The sequence below is a fragment of the Microcaecilia unicolor genome, chromosome 5 (genome assembly GCF_901765095.1).
Source record: "Microcaecilia unicolor chromosome 5, aMicUni1.1, whole genome shotgun sequence".
NCBI lineage: Eukaryota > Metazoa > Chordata > Amphibia > Gymnophiona > Siphonopidae > Microcaecilia > Microcaecilia unicolor.
In genome coordinates, this window is record NC_044035.1 from 343,267,474 (window position 1) to 343,285,693 (window position 18,220).

Sequence of the window (18,220 nt, forward strand, 5' to 3'; positions counted from 1 at the left end):
CTATGGCCCGCTTCCATCTCAGTGTATTTACAGCAAACTAGTCAACTTTTTTCATGACAAAAAAGAGGCAAGAACAGTTAATCCACACACTGTTCCTTTCCTTTGTTGTTGTTTGCTCTAGTACATAAGACCCCTGAAGACACTTGTATAGCAAAACACGATCGTGTAGGGTCCGATTGTGGTTGCCTCAATGAGAAGTGGACAGCTTTTCATGTAAGAGCCTGATTGTGGCTACCTTACTAAGAAATGAACTATTATATGTAAAGATTAGAGACTTTCTTTATCTACTCCAAATTGGTTACATTCTAATAAGAACCAGAGTCTACGGCTCGTGGTGGGAAATGTTATTTGGAACCTTTGCAGAAGGAATTTACCAGGGAATGTTTAACAATTCCTGTTGAACACAACGTGAGTTTACAAGAGGGAGTCCTGGTATTACCTGGAAATGTGGAATGAAAGATCAAAAATTTACAGATGAAGAATTTTGAACTGTTAAATTACTAAAGACTATGTGGAACCATTCACTGTTTGGAGTTGTTAGTACTGATATGTGTATGAATTAATGTTATTTTATGTAGTTTGATCGTGGATTGCATGAATGAGTATGAATGATAGTGATTGGGGAGTTTCAAACAATATTGTGAAAAAGAATTAATAGTGGTAAAGAAAAGTATTTAATAAAGACTGAAAATTGATATAGCAACGGTTGTTTTAGAATTTGTAATGATTGTATTAATGGTTATATTTGGTTCTTTCACTATTGCTGTGTTATTAACAAAATTCTGAGTTTTATGCCTTGGGTGTATCTTTTCCTAAAGGCAGTTAATAAATCCTGGTAAATAAATGGCTAAAACAGACATGTCTTCCCTAGTCTCAGGTTGAATTGGTAGTCTGTTTTCCAACAATAGGAATGAATAAATGGGTTTTTCTGAGTGTTGAAAATCTCATATAGGATTTTTCTATCCTCAAGGATATAGGAAGCTTGTTCCACAGAATGGAGACGAAGACCAAGTTCCTTCCAAAAAAAGCCTCTAGGTTTAGTGATATCTCTTGCTCTTCTCCTGGTCATTTCCAGAGGAGAGAGACAATTCTCACCCATTATTAATCCTCTTCACATGCTAGGGTAGTTGATCATCAATACTTGGGCATTTCCTGAGGATGTTATAATGCCGTTGTATCGCTCCATAGTCTGACCGCACCTTGAGTATTGTGTTCAATTCTGGTCGCCGCATCTCAAGAAAGATATAATAGAATTGGAAAAGGTGCAGCGAAGGGCGACTAAAATGATAGCGGGGATGGGACGACTTCCCTATGAAGAAAGACTAAGGAGGATAGGGCTATACAGCTTGGAGAAGAGACGGCTGAGGGGAGACATGATAGAGGTATATAAAATAATGAGTGGAATGGAACAGGTGGATGTGAAGCGTCTGTTCATGCTATCCAAAAATACTAGGACTAGGGGGCATGCGATGAAACTACACGTAGTAAATTTAAAACAAATCAGAGAAAATGTTTCTTCACCCAATGCGTAATTAAACTCTGGAATTCGTTGCCGGAGAAAGTGGTGAAGGCGGCTAGCTTAGCAGAGTTTAAAAAGGGGTTAGACGGTTTCCTAAAGGACAAGCCCATAAACCAGTACTAAATGGACTTGGGAAAAATCCACAATTCCAGGAATAACATGTATAGAATGTTTGTACGTTTGGGAAGCTTGCCAGGTGCCCTTGGCCTGGATTGGCCGCTGTCGTGGACAGGATGCTGGGCTCGATGGACACTTGGTCTTTTCCCATTGTGGCAGTACTTATGTACTTATGGTCACTTACATTTTGGCCATCATTTCTAAACCTTAGGCATGCAATAACACGCCAAAGAAAGAGGGGCTAATGGATCTGAGATTAAGTACCAAGTTTCTGTTTTACTGTTTGTGATGGCATGCCAAATCCAAATGGTAACGCTTCTTCAACTGATAATGCTACCTATGGAAGAGGGGACATCCAGTGCAAGGGAAAGAGATTCACTAGTAATTTCATATGCAAAACTCTGTGATTTCTACAGCGTACAAAAAACTACAAACCCCAGATGTATTGAAAATTAGAGATATCAATCTTACAATATAAATGTGAGAGGAAATGCAGACCACAGGGCAGTGGTTCCCAAACCTGGTCCTGGAGCACCCCAGCCAGTCAGTTTTTCAGGATACCCACAATGCCTCTGTTGCATGCAAATCTATCTCATGAATATTCATTGTGGATATCCTGAAAACCTGATTGGCTGGGGCGTCTCCAGGACCAGGTTTGGGAACCACTGCCCTAGGGTTTAGATATACGACATTATAAATTCTCAACTAAGGTTTGAAGTCGAAACCTTGTTTTATTTATTTTTTTTTTAGTGTTGCTAAGTAACTTATCTTTAATATATTCAACTTTCCAACTCAGTAGGTGTCAGATTTAACAGTTATACATTATTAGTAGACCACTAAATCATTAGAAATGTGTTAATATACTCTATGACTGGCATATTTTATGGAGAGCAACAGGGCAAAGCGCCAAGAATCAAGAATGCTTCTTGTCAAGGTTTAATCCTGTAAACTCTTTCTCTTCCCTCCATAAAATGATTTTGGTCAAAACCTTACCACGGTGTTAGCATTTTTGGGGGGGCTTGTTCACTCCCTTCTTTTTGTAATGATTCCGCTTATTAAGTTGGCCATCGCTAGGTTTAAATGGCAGTTTTATATCAGGGCAGCCTTTTTCTAAAGGGCCGTGCAGCAGGAATAAAACATAATTATACAACTCTCAACAGCACTGCACCACGGATGGAATAATTAACATACAGACTGCTGTGAAAATGCAGACCCTCATGTGTCATTGAGCCTTGTTATCCTGGGATTACGCAAAGCTATATTGTGTATGTCTTGTTTTATGTTATACAGCACTGCAGTCTAACATATTACAATGCACCCCTCATCTGTAACTCCATGGTGGAACTTAATTTTCCATTTTACTTTGATGCAAGAACCGCATTTAACAGTTTCTCTTGCTTAAAGCTGCCAGTGTTGGACTGAATCATTTCTGTATATGGTAATCCAAAGTTTTTAATGTGTTACTGTACTGGAGTGAGTTGTTTGCCAAATTCCCACACTAGGCATTACCGCTTCTCTCATAAATAACTTTTAAAAGAGTTAAAAGGGGAAAAATTGTTTTCTCAGGCTATGAATCTTTGTCGCTATCAAACAACCATCTAGGGCCCTAGTTAAGAGAAAATCCCTCATCTTTGCTTAAAAAAAAAAAAAGAGAGAGAGAGAGTTTGGATTCTGTTCCTGAATAATTTTGCAAGCTTACCCACCCAAAAAACTGCATCTGTTGAGACTACAGTGAATATTTGCAGAGCAAATGAGGTATGAAATGAAGTTTCCAGCTACACGGTAAATTTTAGCGATTCGGTGTTGATGCCCTGCTGCTCACAGGTGGAACTGCAGAACTGTCCCCCAGTCCTTTCCCCAGTTAAGTGATAACCCACTTTAGGTGGTGCTGTACTTTAAATATTTAGGGGTACTGATACATAGTAACATAGTAGATGACAGCAGAAAAAGACCTGCACGGTCCATCCAGTCTGCCCAACAAGATAACTCATATGTGCTAATTTTGTGTATACCCTACTTTGATTTGTACCTGTGTTCTTCAGGGCACAGACCGTATAAGTCTGCCCAGCACTATCCGCGCCTCCCAACCACCAGCCCCGCCTCCCACCACTGGCTCTGGCACAGACCGTAAAAGTCTGCCAAGTACTATCCCCGCCTCCCAACCACCAGCCCCGCCTCCCACCACCGGCTCTGACACAGACCGTATAAATCTGCCCAGCACTATCCCTGCCTCCCACCACCGGCTCTGGCACAGACCGTATAAGTCTTCCCAGCACTATCCCTGCCTCCCAACCACCAGTCCCGCTTCCCACCACCGGCTCTGGCACAGACCGTATAAGGGTACTGATACATAATAACTTAGCTTCTCTGTATGTCTATAATTATACCCTCTTGCTCCTTAAAACAAAAGCTGATCTGTTAATTGGAAGGACGTCACTGCGAGATGTTCAGACTCTTGAAACTTATGTTTGCAGTAGTACAGTCTGGCCGACTGCGGCCAGAGGTTCGGGTCCTGCTTCAGGGTCTGTGGTCACTGCGTCTGTTTCTCTCCTGCTTCTTTTGTAATTGTAGAATAAGGGATTCCTAGATTTAGGCCCAGGTATTTACATCACATTTTCGTTGGTGCAAATGGACAGCCCTAAATTTAAGCACAACTTCGGCGACTTAAGCGGGGGGTTTTTGGTTCCTTTTATAGAATCTATCTCAAAATGTGTTTTTTTTCCTCTAGCTTGTCAATCTGAAAATGACACAAAAAAAGAAATCATTATACCCAACTGGCAAGTAACTTCTAATTTGCTAAGTAAAAAATACAAGGAGGAAAAAGGACTTCAGTGGCATAGATAAGTACCTGGAGAAACGAATGCTAATTGTACTTTAATATATCAAGAAGAAAAAAATTGTTACCGAATTAAAGTAATGTTGTATTAAGTACAGGAGGTTTTTTTTTTTAGGACTGATGATGAAGTAGGGTGGGTCATTAGGCCAAGTCTTATATCAGACGTGACCTAAGCCACTGAAGTCCTTTTTCCTCTTTGTATTTTTATTTATTTATTTTATTTTTGTTACATTTGTACCCTGCACTTTCCCACTCATGGCAGGCTCAATGCAGCTTACATGGGGCAATGGAGGGTTAAGTGACTTGCCCAGAGTCACAAGGAGCTGCCTGTGCCTGAAGTGGGAATCGAACTCAGTTCCCCAGGACCAAAGTCTACCACCCTAACCACTAGGCCACTCCTCCACTGTTGCTACTATTTGAGATTCTACATGGAATGTTGCTATTCCACTAGCAACATTCCATGTAGAAGGCTGCGCAGGCTTCTGTTTCTGTGAGTCTGACGTCCTGCTACGTGCAGGACGTCAGACTCACAGAAGCAGAAGCCTGCGCGGCCACATTGGTAATCTGCAAGGGCTGACTTCTACATGGAATGTTGCTAGTGGAATAGCAACATTCCATGTAGAATCTCTAATAGTAGCAACATTCCATATAGAATCTCCAATAGTATCTATTTTATTTTTGTTACATTTGTACCCTGCGCTTTCCCACTCATGGCAGGCTCAATGCGGCTTACATGGGGCAATGGAGGGTTAAGTGACTTGCCCAGAGTCACAAGGAGCTGCCGGTGCCTGAAGTGGGAATCGAACTCAGTTCCTCAGGACCAAAGCCCACCACCCTAACCACTAGGCCACTCCTCCACAAATTAGAAGTTGCCAGTTGGGTATAGTGGTATTTTTGAAGAAGCAAGAGAAGCCAGTGAAGGGAGTTGTGCTACACTGATGAGAAAAGAAATTCAAGTGTTGGTTCTGTGCCCTTCTCCAACAATTGTACACCCCTGGCACTGTCCTTACAGGAAATAAGATTGTATCCCCTTGTGGAATAGGAACAGGAAACACTTAAAAGGTAACGGTGTAGCCATTTTTGCCCTAGCTGAGAAACCTTTGATGCTGGAAGAAGTTGTACTGAATATGCAACTTATGTAAAGAAAAAGGAAAAATAAAGATTGGTTTAACAAGCTAATAGACATCCTTTCTCCTTTTCTTTGTTTTTTTTTTTCTAGTGCAATTTGACGACTGCCAGGGGAATGAAAATTGTTCTTTGAAGTTTCTAATCCAAACTTTAAGGTGGAACCTGATGGCTCTGTCGTTGCAATGAAAAATGTAACGGAAGCCGGCCGGGCGTTATTCATCCACGCGCACTCTGCCCATGCTGAAGACATGGCAGAAGTGAAGCTCATCGGAGGGAAGACGAGGCATAACTCTCTAAAGGTAACACGTGTCAAAGCACAGAATGGCGCATCAAAAGCACCATTACTGCAAGAGTGTGCAAATCCAGCCTTGGGGGCAATAAACCGATTTTCAAAAATAATCAAAATGTGTAACACGTACAGTATCTGATTTTGCGTACGTGCCAGTATGTGTTTAACGAAGGTCCTTTTGCATCTATCCTGAAAAACAGATGTGTTTGCAAACCTGGAGGAATGGATTTGCATAGTCTTTTGTTAATACTAAGGATCTATCAATATTGGTTCTAATTCTCCTTGCTGAAGACTCATATGGACCAAAATGGAATCATTTATTTTGCAACGTAAAACGTGCAAATGCTTTCAGGTACCAAATTAGGTCCAAATGTGTTAAAGGATTATTCTCACTTTGTTTCTGGGAAAAGGTGCTGAACAAACTTGGAAGACGATATGATCAAATGTGATATTGCAGGACACAATAAAAGGAACATTTGGGTGCCTGCTCCAGATTGGTACCACTGAAAGGTACTGAGGGAGTTGGCTAGTCTGGGAGATCCCGGTGGTAGATGTTCTTCAGAACTGGAGGGAAATATAAATCTGAGGGTGGAGTGGTGCCAGGTGCCTTCCTTCCACAGGAAAGTCCAGAGATGTAGGAGATAAGAGCAGGCTTCCCACCCAGAGCACAGTGAGGATCTTGCGTCTTCTCTAACCCAGAGGTCAAGGAGAAGGAAAGAACAAGGCACGAGGCCTGTTTCTGAATAGAGGAGAGTGAGGAACCAAAGGATTAAGCTAAAACCTTGGCTTAACAACCCAGGAGCACAAACCTCCCAGTTCTATAAACAGCAGTAAAAAAGCTTTCAAACAGGTAGAAAAAGTGACGGCCAAAGCCAGAAGGATGCTTGGGTGTATCAGGGGCGTATCTGGACTCTGGCGGTAGGGGGGGCCAGAGCCAGAGCCAGAGGGAGGAGGCACATTTTACCCCCCCCCCCCCCGGCGCCACTGATCCCCCCCCCCCCCCGCCATTTCCCCCCCGCCACTGCCAGACCCCCCCCCTCGCCACCAATGACACTCTCCACCCCCTCCCGCCACCGCCAACCCTCCCCCGCTGCTGTCACTTACCTTTGCTGGCGGGGGACCCCAACCCCCCCGCCAGCCGAGGTCCTCTCTTCCATGCAGACTGCAAGTTGCAATGCTTCCTGTTCTTCGGAGTCTGACGTCCTGCACGTACAACGCGCAGGACGTCAGACTGAGTTCCAAATTCTGAGTCTGACGTTCTGCACGTTGTACGTGCAGGACATCAGACTCAGAAGAACAGGAAGCGTTGCAACTTGCATCCTGCACGGAAGAGAGGACTTCGGCTGGCGGGGGCTTGGGGTCCCCCGCCAGCAAAGATCGGCGACGGGTTGGTGGCGGGCGTGCGGGAGTGAGGGGGAGGTGGAGAGGGTCGATGGTAGGGGGGTCCAGGGCGAAATCTGCGGGGGCCCAGGCCCCTGTGGCCCCACGCAGATACGCCCCTGGGGTGCATAAAGAGAGGCATGACCAGCAGGAAAAAGGAGGTGATAGTGCCGTTGTATAAGTCTCTGGTGAGGCCCCATTTGGAGTACTTCGTGCAGTTCTGGAGACCGCACCTACGGAAAGATATAAACAGGATGGAGTCGGTCCAGAGGGCGGCTACGAAATTAGTAAGCAGTCTTGAATGCAAAAATTATAGGGACAGGCTTATGAACCTCAACATGTATACGCTGGAAGAGAGGAGGGAGAGAGGAGACATGATAGAGACGTTTACATATCTCAAGGGCATTTATGTACAGGAAGAGAGCCTTTTTCAAATGAAGGAGAGCTCTGGAATGAGGGGGCATATGACAAAGTTAAGAGGGAATAAGCTAAGGAGTAACCTTCTGCTCAGTGTGCTGCTGCGGCTAGGAAAGCGAATAGAATGTTGGGTATTATTAGGAAAGGTATTGAGAAAACAGGTGTGAGGATGTTATAATGCCGTTGTATCGCTCCATGGTGCGACCGCACCCTGAGTACAGTATGTGTTCAATTCTGGTCTCCGCATCTCAAGAAAGATATAGTAGAATTGGAAAAGGTGAAGCGAAGGGCGACTAATTATAGCGGGGATGGGACAACTTCCCTATGAAGAAAGACTAAGGAGGCTAGGGCTTTTCAGCTTGCTTGGAGAAGAGACGGCTGAGGGGAGATATGATAGAGGTCTATAAAATAATGAGTGGAGTGGAACAGGTGGATGTGAAGCTTCTGTTCACGCTTTCCAAAAATACTAGGACTAGGGGGCATGCGATGAAACTACAGTGTAATAAATTTAAAACAAATCGGAGAAAAGTTTTCTTCACCCAACGCATAATTAAACTCTGGAATTCGTTGCTGGAGAACGTGGTGAAGGCGGTTAGCTTGGCAGAGTTTAAAAAGGGGTTAAACGGTTTCCTAAAGGACAAATCCATAAACCACTACTAAATGGACCTGGGAAAAATTCACAATTCCAGGAATAACATGTATAGAATGTTTGTACGTTTGGGAAGCTTGCCAGGTGCCCTTGGCCTGGATTGGCCGCTGTCGTGGACAGGATGCTGGGCTCGATGGACCCTTGGTCTTTTCCCAGTGTGGCATTACTTATGTACTTATGTAAGGAAGTATTATTTCACAGAAAGGGTGGTGGAGGTGTGGAATGGCCTCCTGGTGGAGGTGGTGAAGTCGACGATCTGTTCCAGAATTTAAAAAGGCATGGGATAAGCATGTGGTATCGCTTAGGAACAGGAAGAATTAGGGGTTACAGAGGATGGGCAGACTGGATGGGTCATATGGCCTCTATCTGCCATCATGTTTCTATGTTTCTAATTGGGCCTGTATAGATCATTTACACGCATAACAAAATTATTGGTGTTAAGTACCAATAACTGGTGTCGACAAGCATTAATTAGCACTAATATGTAGTTACCTACGTAAATGACTTACACCACTATTCTGTAAAACTAGCACCTAATTTCTTTAGCACACAACTCCAGGGGGGGGAGCATGACTGTGGAAGGGGTGTGGGTGGGTGGGTGGGTCAGGGCATGCCAAGTAACTATGCACTGGTTCTCAGATGCTCAGAAGCAAATACGGGTGCTAGAGGCCTTCAGCGCTGGCGTAGCGCCCGTATTTGCTAACATTGGATGCTCGGAGGACTCCAGCTTGGGTATCAGTGAGTGCCACAGAGGCTAGTATTTAAATTGCATGTAAATTAGATAATTAGTGATGCGCCCGGACACTCAAAGAAGAGCACCCTTAACATGGGTGTCCATACTGCTGGGAACCTAACGCCAGCTCGAATTTGATGTTCGGTGGTGCCGCATGACATATCTTATTTCAATGTGTATTACATTGTATCAATCTTCATTATTACAATAGTGTTTCTGTGGTTGACAAAGGCACATCAGCCGAAACATGGCTGTGTCGAGCCTTTTGACAACTGGCTCACAGTACTTTGGAAGCAATAAAGACTTAATCATTTGATCTAGCTTGGCTTCCTTTTCTTTTTTTGTTCCCTCACCCTTGGCAAATGGAATCAGAACCATGAGCACGTTTGAAACTTTTTGCCACTAATTTATTTATTTATTTATTTTATTGTTACATTTGTATCCCACATTTTCCCACCTATTTGCAGGCTCAATGTGGCTTACATAATACCGTAAAAGCGTTCACCAGTCATTAGATAACAAATATAGGTTGTATAGTGGTTGAATGAGGTAGGTGTGTGTCTACAATTTTGTGGACTATGGGTCTTATTATGTTTATTGCCCTTTTGTTATATGTGTTTGTTCACCTGGGGAATGCCCATTGAGAAGGATATCCTGTAACAATGTGCCTATAATTTAGGCATAAGCAATTAGCTTAACCTCAGCCACAAAGCTGATGTAAATGCTCACATTTAAACTGCTAACCTATGCATTTAAATTATGGTATTCGGTAATTTACTGTGGGGAACTTGCTTTTGAGATTGGAGGATAGCTTGTTTCTGTGGTGGGAGATTGTTTTTAAGTTTGGATGATTCAATTTTATGCGTTATGTATAAGTGGTATGCAAAGTTTAGAACACTGAGATATGGGGATGTTTGCTCCGTGTGATTGTTCCTTTCTATTTTCTGTTTATATATATATATATATATATATATATATATATATATATACGTATATATGTAAAGTGCCTCAATTTACTTACAAGGTAGGCTGTATATGAATTTAATAAATGATAAATGATAAATGATGTTAAAGTTAGGACATTACATAAGTACATAAGTATTGCCATACTGGGAAAGACCAAAGGTCCATCAAGCCCAGCATCCTGTTTCCAACAGTGGCCAATCTAGGTCACAAATACCTGGCAAGATCCCAAAAAAGTACAAAACATTTTATACTGCTTATAGTGGATTTTCCCCAAGTCCATTTAATAACGGTCTATGGACTTTTCCTTTAGGAAGCCGTCCAAACCTTTTTAAAACCGCCTTTACCACATTCTCTGGCAACGAATTCCAGAGTTTAATTACACGTTGAGTGAAGAAAACTTTTCTCCGATTTGTTTTATATTTACTACATTGTAGCTTCATCGCATGCCCCCTAGTCCTAGTATTTTTGGAAAGCGTGAACAGACGCTTTACATCTGCCCGTTCAACTCCACTCATTATTTTATAGACCTCTATCGTATCTCCCCTCAGCCGCCTTTTCTCCAAGCTGAAGAGCCCTAGCCACTGACATTGGACTAGAGCTTCACAATCTTCTACCTGTTTAATGGAAAGTCTCTAGGGCTCTTGAGGAACATCACCAGAAACAGAAGCAAGTGGTTATCGCGAAGTGTATGCGCACGTTTCTGGGTGCACAGTGAAGGGGTTCAGTGCAGAAGTTAACTTTTGCGTACGCATGGGTGCACATATATTAAAAGGGATGGTAGTGAGTCCATGTACAGAAGTTTTTAAAGTATGCACAACGTGAGAAATTCAGCGTCGGGTCTGAGGCAGAGGATTTTAATGCTTTTGAGATTTAATGCAAGATTTTTTTTTCTATGACTCTAAAAAGTGCCTGAAATTTTAAAAGACAGAATGGGAGGTAACAGCTCTGAGTGTATTTCTGAAGACAACAAAGGTGTCTGCACATATGTTTGCATGAACCAGATTGATGTTCTGTGACTAAATTAGCCTTGCAAAAATGTTATGTTCAAGACTTTTTTGTGAGACTAATATTCATGTGAGGCTAATATGTATGCACAGTACAACATTCCCAATAATTCATTCACATGTCTACCAGCAGATAGAACGTGGTACATTTTTTCCCAACCATCATTAGACTTGGTCAAAAATTATTTACACAAATATGCTTCTTCTCAGTGTTTACTTGATTCCTGTCCCAGCTACCTTCTAAAATCAGCACCTGACCTATTCATTCAGGTGCCCTTTTACTAAGCCGCGTTTGCGCCTACACGCGTCCTACGTGCACCAATTTGGAGTTACAGCCCGGCTACCGCATGGCCCGGGCGGTAATTTCATTTTTTGACGCGCATCCGCGATGCGCGTTGGAAAATAATTTTTATTTTCTCTGTGTGTGGTGGAACCCGGTGGTAATTGTCGTTCTGCCTGCGTAGACGATTACTGCAGAGTTACCACACGAGACCTTACCGCTATGTCAATGGGCGGCGGTAAAGTCTCGGACCCAAAATGGACGCGTGCCAATTTCTATTTTGCCGAACGTCTATTTTCAGCCGAAATTTTAAAAAGGCCTTTTTTCACTGAAAAATGGATCTGCACACGCCCAAAACACGCGCCTACACTGGCGCAGCCCATTTTTCAAGGCACCTACAGTCAAATCTCTTCCTTATGTTATCCAGAGGTATTTTCCCCTCAAACAATGGTAAAATAACCCAAACTTGTCTGGAATAATGTGGAGTACAAATGTCATTAAAAAAAAATAAGCATTTTCCTCAGAAATATTTCCTCAATTATTACTTTGAAAGGAGTGAAGCCTGTGAAAACTGGGATTAATTTAATCAGTGGGATTTGAATTAGAGACTTAAGTATATGTATTGTTAAATAACTTCTGGTTTTTAAAAGAGAAAGAATGTCATCAGATGTATTATTTCTAACTAATATCGGACAATAAGTATGTTTTTTCAATGAAATGATTTGACTATACACCGTATTGGCCTTGAAGAAGCCAACCAGATGATCAATGTGGAATAATGAATTAGACGAGTAATATCTGGGGATAATCAGGTTAATACCACGTTTTTTTTGTCTGTTTACTGTTTAATTACATAGTAAACATAGTAGATGACGGCAGAAAAAGACCTGCATGGTCCATCCAGTCTGCCCAAGAAGATAAATTCATATGTGCTACTTTTCTATTTGTACTGTCCTCTTCAGTGCACAGACCCTATAAGTCTGCCCAGCACTATCCCCGCCTCCCAACTACCAGTCCCGCTTCCCACCACCAGCTCTGGCACAGACCGTATAAGTCTGCCCAGCACTATCCCCGCCGCCCAACCACCAGCCCCGGCACAGACCGTATAAGTCTGCCCAGCACTAGCCCCGCCTCCCAACCACCAGCTCTGCCACCCATTCTAGGCTAAGCTCCTGAGGATCCCTTCCTTCTGCACAGGATTCCTTTAAGCATATCCCACGCATGTTTGAATTCCGTTACTTTTTTCATCTCCACCACCTCCTGCAGGAGAGCATTCCAAGCATCCACCACCCTCTCCGTGAAAAAATACTTCCTGACATTCTTCTTGAGTCTGCCCCCCTTCAATCTCATGCCCTCTCGTTCTACCGCCTTCCCATCTCTGGAAAAGGTTTGTTTGCGGATTAATACCTTTCAAATATTTGAACGTCTGTATCTCTTTGTCTTGTTTCACTGTCCCTATTTAGTGGTCTAAGGAAGAGAATAGAGTTACCTGACTGAAATAATTCCTACATATTACTTTCTCTGTATTTCCAACAAGTTGTTTTATCGCTTGTAAAAATTTAAATGGCTATAAATAAAATAAATAAATAAGCAAATCTATTCCAATTCATGCGCAGATAATGTGCTGGCATTTTCGTTTTCTTCATCCTTGCGCGCACTGAAATTGCCCTTACCGCAGAACTTTTCTGTGCATGTGTCTGGCAGGCTTTCCCTGATCAGCGCACAAGTTCTGCGTGCTTTGAGTTTGCATCTCATTGGCTTGCTGCATCGGTGTGGAATATTTTTTTGTAATGTCACAATAGAAATTGCGTGCTCAGCTATTTGCGCGTCCTCTACCATGTAGCTCTCTGCATTGACCCCTCTGTTATTCATACCACTGAAATGGCTACTGTTAATCAGTGAATAAGTGATTTCACGACCTTCTACCTATGTCAGCATCTAATGCAATGTCCTTGTTCCTGTGCTGCTTATCAAGTGAAATGTTTCTATCGATGGATCTTCTTTGTGGCAAGGTGACTGGTAGTTATTTCAGAAGCTTTATTCTTGTTTTGGATGTCTGTAAAGTGGCATTTAGACATCCATATTGCATAGATTTTACAAAGGTAGGATATGGATGTTTAACACTGCAGCAGTGGCGTAGCTATGTGGGGTCACGGGGGCCTGGGCCCCCTAAACTTTTCTCTGGGCCCCTGGTTTTGCTGGTGGGGGTCATCAACCCCCCGCCAGCTGAAGCCTTGTCCAGCGCCGGTCTCCAGCGCCGCCGCGTTGCCTGCCCTGCTCTTTCTTCCCCCTCACATCCTGCACGCGCCTTTTAGTGAAACTGAGCATGCTCAGTTTCACTAAAAGGAGCATACAGGATGTGAGGGGGAAGACAGAGCAGGGCAGGCAACGCAGCGGTGCTGGAGAAGGCTTTAGCTGGCGGGGGTTGGGGACCCCCACCCGCCAAGGTATTTGCTGCAGCATTGGTTGGGGAGGGAGCGGCAGGGCTGCAGTGGGGGGGAGCGGCGAGGCGATGGGGCAGCGAGGCGGCGGAGGAAGGGCAAAGGCAGGGCGGCAGACCAAAATTGCCCCCACACACACCTCGGGCTCTGGCCCCCTCCCACCGTGAGGTCTGGCTACGCCCCTGCACTGCAGTATGTCCATATGGCATGAAGGTGTGGTTTGAGTGGGTTTTGGGCAGGATTAAGGAGGGCCCAAAATATGGACATGCAATTCTGATCACGGAAGGGGAAGGGACATCCAAGTCTAAAAAGATGGATGTTGTTATTATGCCTGGTACTTGTCACATCCTGATTATAGTACTGAAAGAATTAAGGTCTGACACCTCCTTAATCTCCCAGTGGTTGCTGTTCCATCTCCCTCTCACCTGAATGTGAAACTAGCAAGGGATACCAGGCTCTGTGACAACTTCAGGTATTATGGACATTCTTAACAGAACCCTACTGCTACTAATCATTTTTATAGTGCTGCTAGAGCATAGTAAATGACAGCAGATAAAGACCTGAACGGTCCATCCAGTCTTGCCAACAAGATAAACTCATTTTACATGGTATGTGATACTTTATATGTATACCCGAGTTTGATTTGTCCTTGCCTTTCTCAGGGCACAGACCATAGAAGTCTGCCCAGCACTGTTCTGAATCTAATGTCGAAACCCCTTAAAATTTACACTCGAGCTCATTCATATCTATTCAGTCATGATCAGGGCATAGACCATAGAAGTCTGCCCAGCGCCGGTTTTGTTTTCCAATTACCGGTGTTGCCGCCCAATCTCCGCTAAGATTCCACGGAACCATTCCTTCTAAACAGGATTCCTTTGTGTTTATCCCACGCGTGTTTGAATTCCATTTCCGCTTTCATCTCCACCTCCTCCAGCGGAAGGGCATTCCATGTATCCACCACACTCTCTGTGAAAAAATAGATTACTCCTGAGCAGTGGCGTACCAAGGGGTGGGCAGTGGGGGCGGTCCGCCCCAGGTGCACGCCGCTGGGGGGTGCCGCGGTGAGCGCCTGCTCCTCCGAGTTCGCTAAACTTCGTTCGTTCGCTGCAGCTCCCTCTGCCCCGGAACAGGTTGCTTCCTGTTCCGGGGCAGAGGGAGCTGCAGCGAACAAACGAAGTTTAGCAAACTCGGAGGAGCAGGCACGCGCCGCGGCACCCCCCCCCCCAGCGGCGTGCACCTGGGGGGGTGTCATTTCGCCGGAGGGGAGGGAGGTGTCATCTAGCGCGGGGGGGGGGGGGGGGCATCGGCGCTCCGCCCCGGGTGCCATCCAGGCCAGGAACGCCACTGCTCCTGAGTCTGCCCCCCTTTAACCTCAATTCACGTCCTCTAGTTCTACCACCTTCCTGTCTCCGGAAATGGTTTGTTTGCTGATTAATACCTTTCAAATATTTGAATGTCTGTATCATGTCACCCCTATTTTCTCATGCAGCATGCAGTTCTCAGGAGTAGCATATATGGTTAGTACAGTGGAGTGAGAACCAAGGGACCTAGGTTCAAATCCAACTTCAGCTCCAACTACTGTACCTGAATACATAAGACACCTGTAAGCCTGAAGGTTATTGAAGTGATATAGATTCAAATACAGTAGGTATTCTCTTCCTGGAGGACTCACAATAAAAAAAACAACATAAAAAGCTGAAGTAGGATTTGAACCTGGGTCCCCTGATTCTCAGCTCACTATTAGGCTGCCCCTCTGTTCTGCACGGAAGTCTGTGTGGCCTTTTATAAGATGGACGCCCCTAGGCTGCTACACAGACGATCGTGTCCCTTGTTTTCCTCGTTCATAATTTGAACATTTCAGTTTGCAAAACGTACGCTCGTGCTGGATATTTCCAGAACATGGACATCCTTTTCACGTGTCTTTTAGAACAGGCTGTATCCTATTTTAAAAATACATGTGAGATAGACGTTCATTTGTGACGTTCTGACTTGGGTGGCTATACTCTGAGTTGGACATTCTTTCTAAAATGCTGCTTTACATGGTTTACTAGCTGGTACCAATTCTCATGTTAGCTGAGTGGTCCACTATTCAGGTCTTTCGATGTATGCGGCTTCTAAGGCTATCAAAGTGTATTGCTTTGTTTTCTCAGATACCTTTGGATGAAATGCTGTTATCAAAATTTGATGGAGTGGAGAATGGGGAGATGGAGGCTGTCACTTAGTGGAAGTTGGAGAGGGAGGGGTAAAGAGAGCAGTCCTACAGGTCCACTAAAATAAGTTGTTCTGATATGGACTGCATTTTCAACAGTTATTGGCAGCTGGTTGGTAACATTGGCCTGTGTTCTTCAAATTATGGAGTTGCTGTGTAAATTTAGTCAAACCAGTCTGGGTAGGGTTACCATTTTTTGTCATCATAAAAAGAGGACACTTGCCCCGCCCCTTTCTCACCCATGCCCCGCCCCTTTCTTGCCCATGCCCCGCCCCTTTCATGCACTCGCCCCGCCCCTGACGCATATTCCTCTCCCCCGGTTACCCCCTCCTCCCCCCATCACCTTCCCTCCCCCGGTATCTCCACTCCCCCCCCCTTACTCTACTATCCCTGGTGGTCTAGAGGTACCTCTTCGGGGCAGGAAAGAGCCCCCTCTTTCCTGCCCGGAGCGCTGCTGCCAGCTGCCCTGCATCCTGTGAGTCCAGCTCTCGGCGTTTCAAAATGGCCGCCGAGAGTTGAAGTCTCGAGAGGCTGCAACAGCGCTCCGGGCAGGAAAGAGGGGTCTCTTTCCTGCCCTGAAGACGAAGAGGTACCTCTAGACCACCAGGGATAGTAGAGTAGGGGAGAGGAGTCCCGCGTCTGCCAGCCAGCCCGTTTGTCCAGAAATCCGGACAAACGGGCAGGCTGGCCAAATCCGTTCGGTCGCCCGGATATGTCCTCAAAAAGAGGATAAGTCCGGGTAAATCCGGACGTATGGTAAACCTAAGTCTGGGCCAGACGCAAAACCTCTGCCCTCTTTCACCTTCATATCCTTCAGTCAACATGAACACCTTTTCTTCAGTAATGACAGCATATCTCCAGATTTTCATCCATTTGCATGATCCAAAAATTTTGCTGAAGTAAAGTTGTGCTGATTAGGACTCGGTACTTACTGAAGAACCCAGTGATGTGACACAGCTCTGACAAGGCTTCCAAAACTGTTGACCATGTATGTTTCAACCCTTTGTCTCAGCAACTACCATAGCCCTGCATAGCCTGTTTAGATGAAACATGAAGATATGGAACTAAGAATGCACAATTCCTACATGATCTCAGCCCACGGTTTTCAATATCACCTTTACGCTGATGACTCCCAGATCTACCTCTCCACACCAGAAATCTCGGCAGAAATCCAGGCCAAGATATCTGCCTGCCTGTCTGACATTGCTGCCTGGATGTCTCACCGCCACCTGAAGCTCAATATGTCCAAAACTGAGCTCCTTATCTTCCCACCTAAACCAACCTCTCCCCTTCCCCCACTCTCTATTTCTGTGGACAACACCCTCATTCTTCCTGTCTCATCTGCTCGTAACCTTGGGGTCATCTTCGACTCCTCCCTCTCCTTCTCGGCACATATTCAACAGATTGCTAAAACCTGTCGTTTCTTCCTCTATAATATCGCCAAAATTCGCCCTCTCCTTTCTGAGCACGCTACCAGAACCCTCATCCACACTCTCATCACCTCTCGCTTAGACTACTGCAACTTGCTTCTCACAGGTCTTCCACTCAGCCATCTCTCTCCTCTTCAATCTGTTCAAAATTCTGCTGCAGGATTAATATTTCGCCAAAGTCGCTATGCCCATATCAGCCCTCTTCTGAAGTCACTTCACTGGCTCCCTATCCGTTTCCGTATACAGTTCAAGCTCCTCTTATTAACCTATAAGTGCATTCACTCTGCTGCCCCTCACTACCTCTCCACCCTCATCTCTCCCTACACTCCTTCCCAGGAACTCTGTTCACTAGGCAAATCTCTCCTAATTGTACCCTTCTCCTCCATCGCTAACTCCAGACTCTGTTCCTTTTATCTTGCTGCACCTTATGCTTGGAATAGACTTCCTGAGCCGGTACGTCAAGCTCCATCCCTGGCCGCCTTCAAATCCGGGCTAAAGGCCTACCTGTGTGATGCTGCTTTTAATTCCTAACTTGTCACCTCCTCGTAACCTTTTCTTGTCTTCCTCTCTTCAATAGTCCCTTTTCCCTATGTGTCCTATCTGTCTATCCTACCCTTATGTCTTATTTGTCTTGTCTGTCTGTCTGTCCTGATTTAGATTGCAAGCTCTTTTTTTTTTTGTTACATTTGTACCCTGCGCTTTCCCACTCATGGCAGGCTCAATGCGGCTTACATGGGGCAATGGAGGGTTAAGTGGCTTGCCCAGAGTCACAAGGAGCTGCCTGTGCCTGCAGTAGGAATCGAACTCAGTTCCTTAGGATCA

The 18,220-nt window shown here is 44.7% G+C and overlaps 1 protein-coding gene across 1 annotated transcript in view; it reads left to right on the forward strand.

Moving 5' to 3' along the window:
• The window catches only part of LOC115471366 (cadherin-13-like), a 439,543-nt gene that overhangs the window by 398,608 nt on the left and 22,715 nt on the right, over positions 1-18,220 (forward strand). The window contains 2 exon segments of the mRNA XM_030205063.1: positions 5,692-5,715; positions 5,718-5,899. Of these exon segments, the coding sequence (XP_030060923.1) occupies positions 5,692-5,715; positions 5,718-5,899 (206 nt within the window).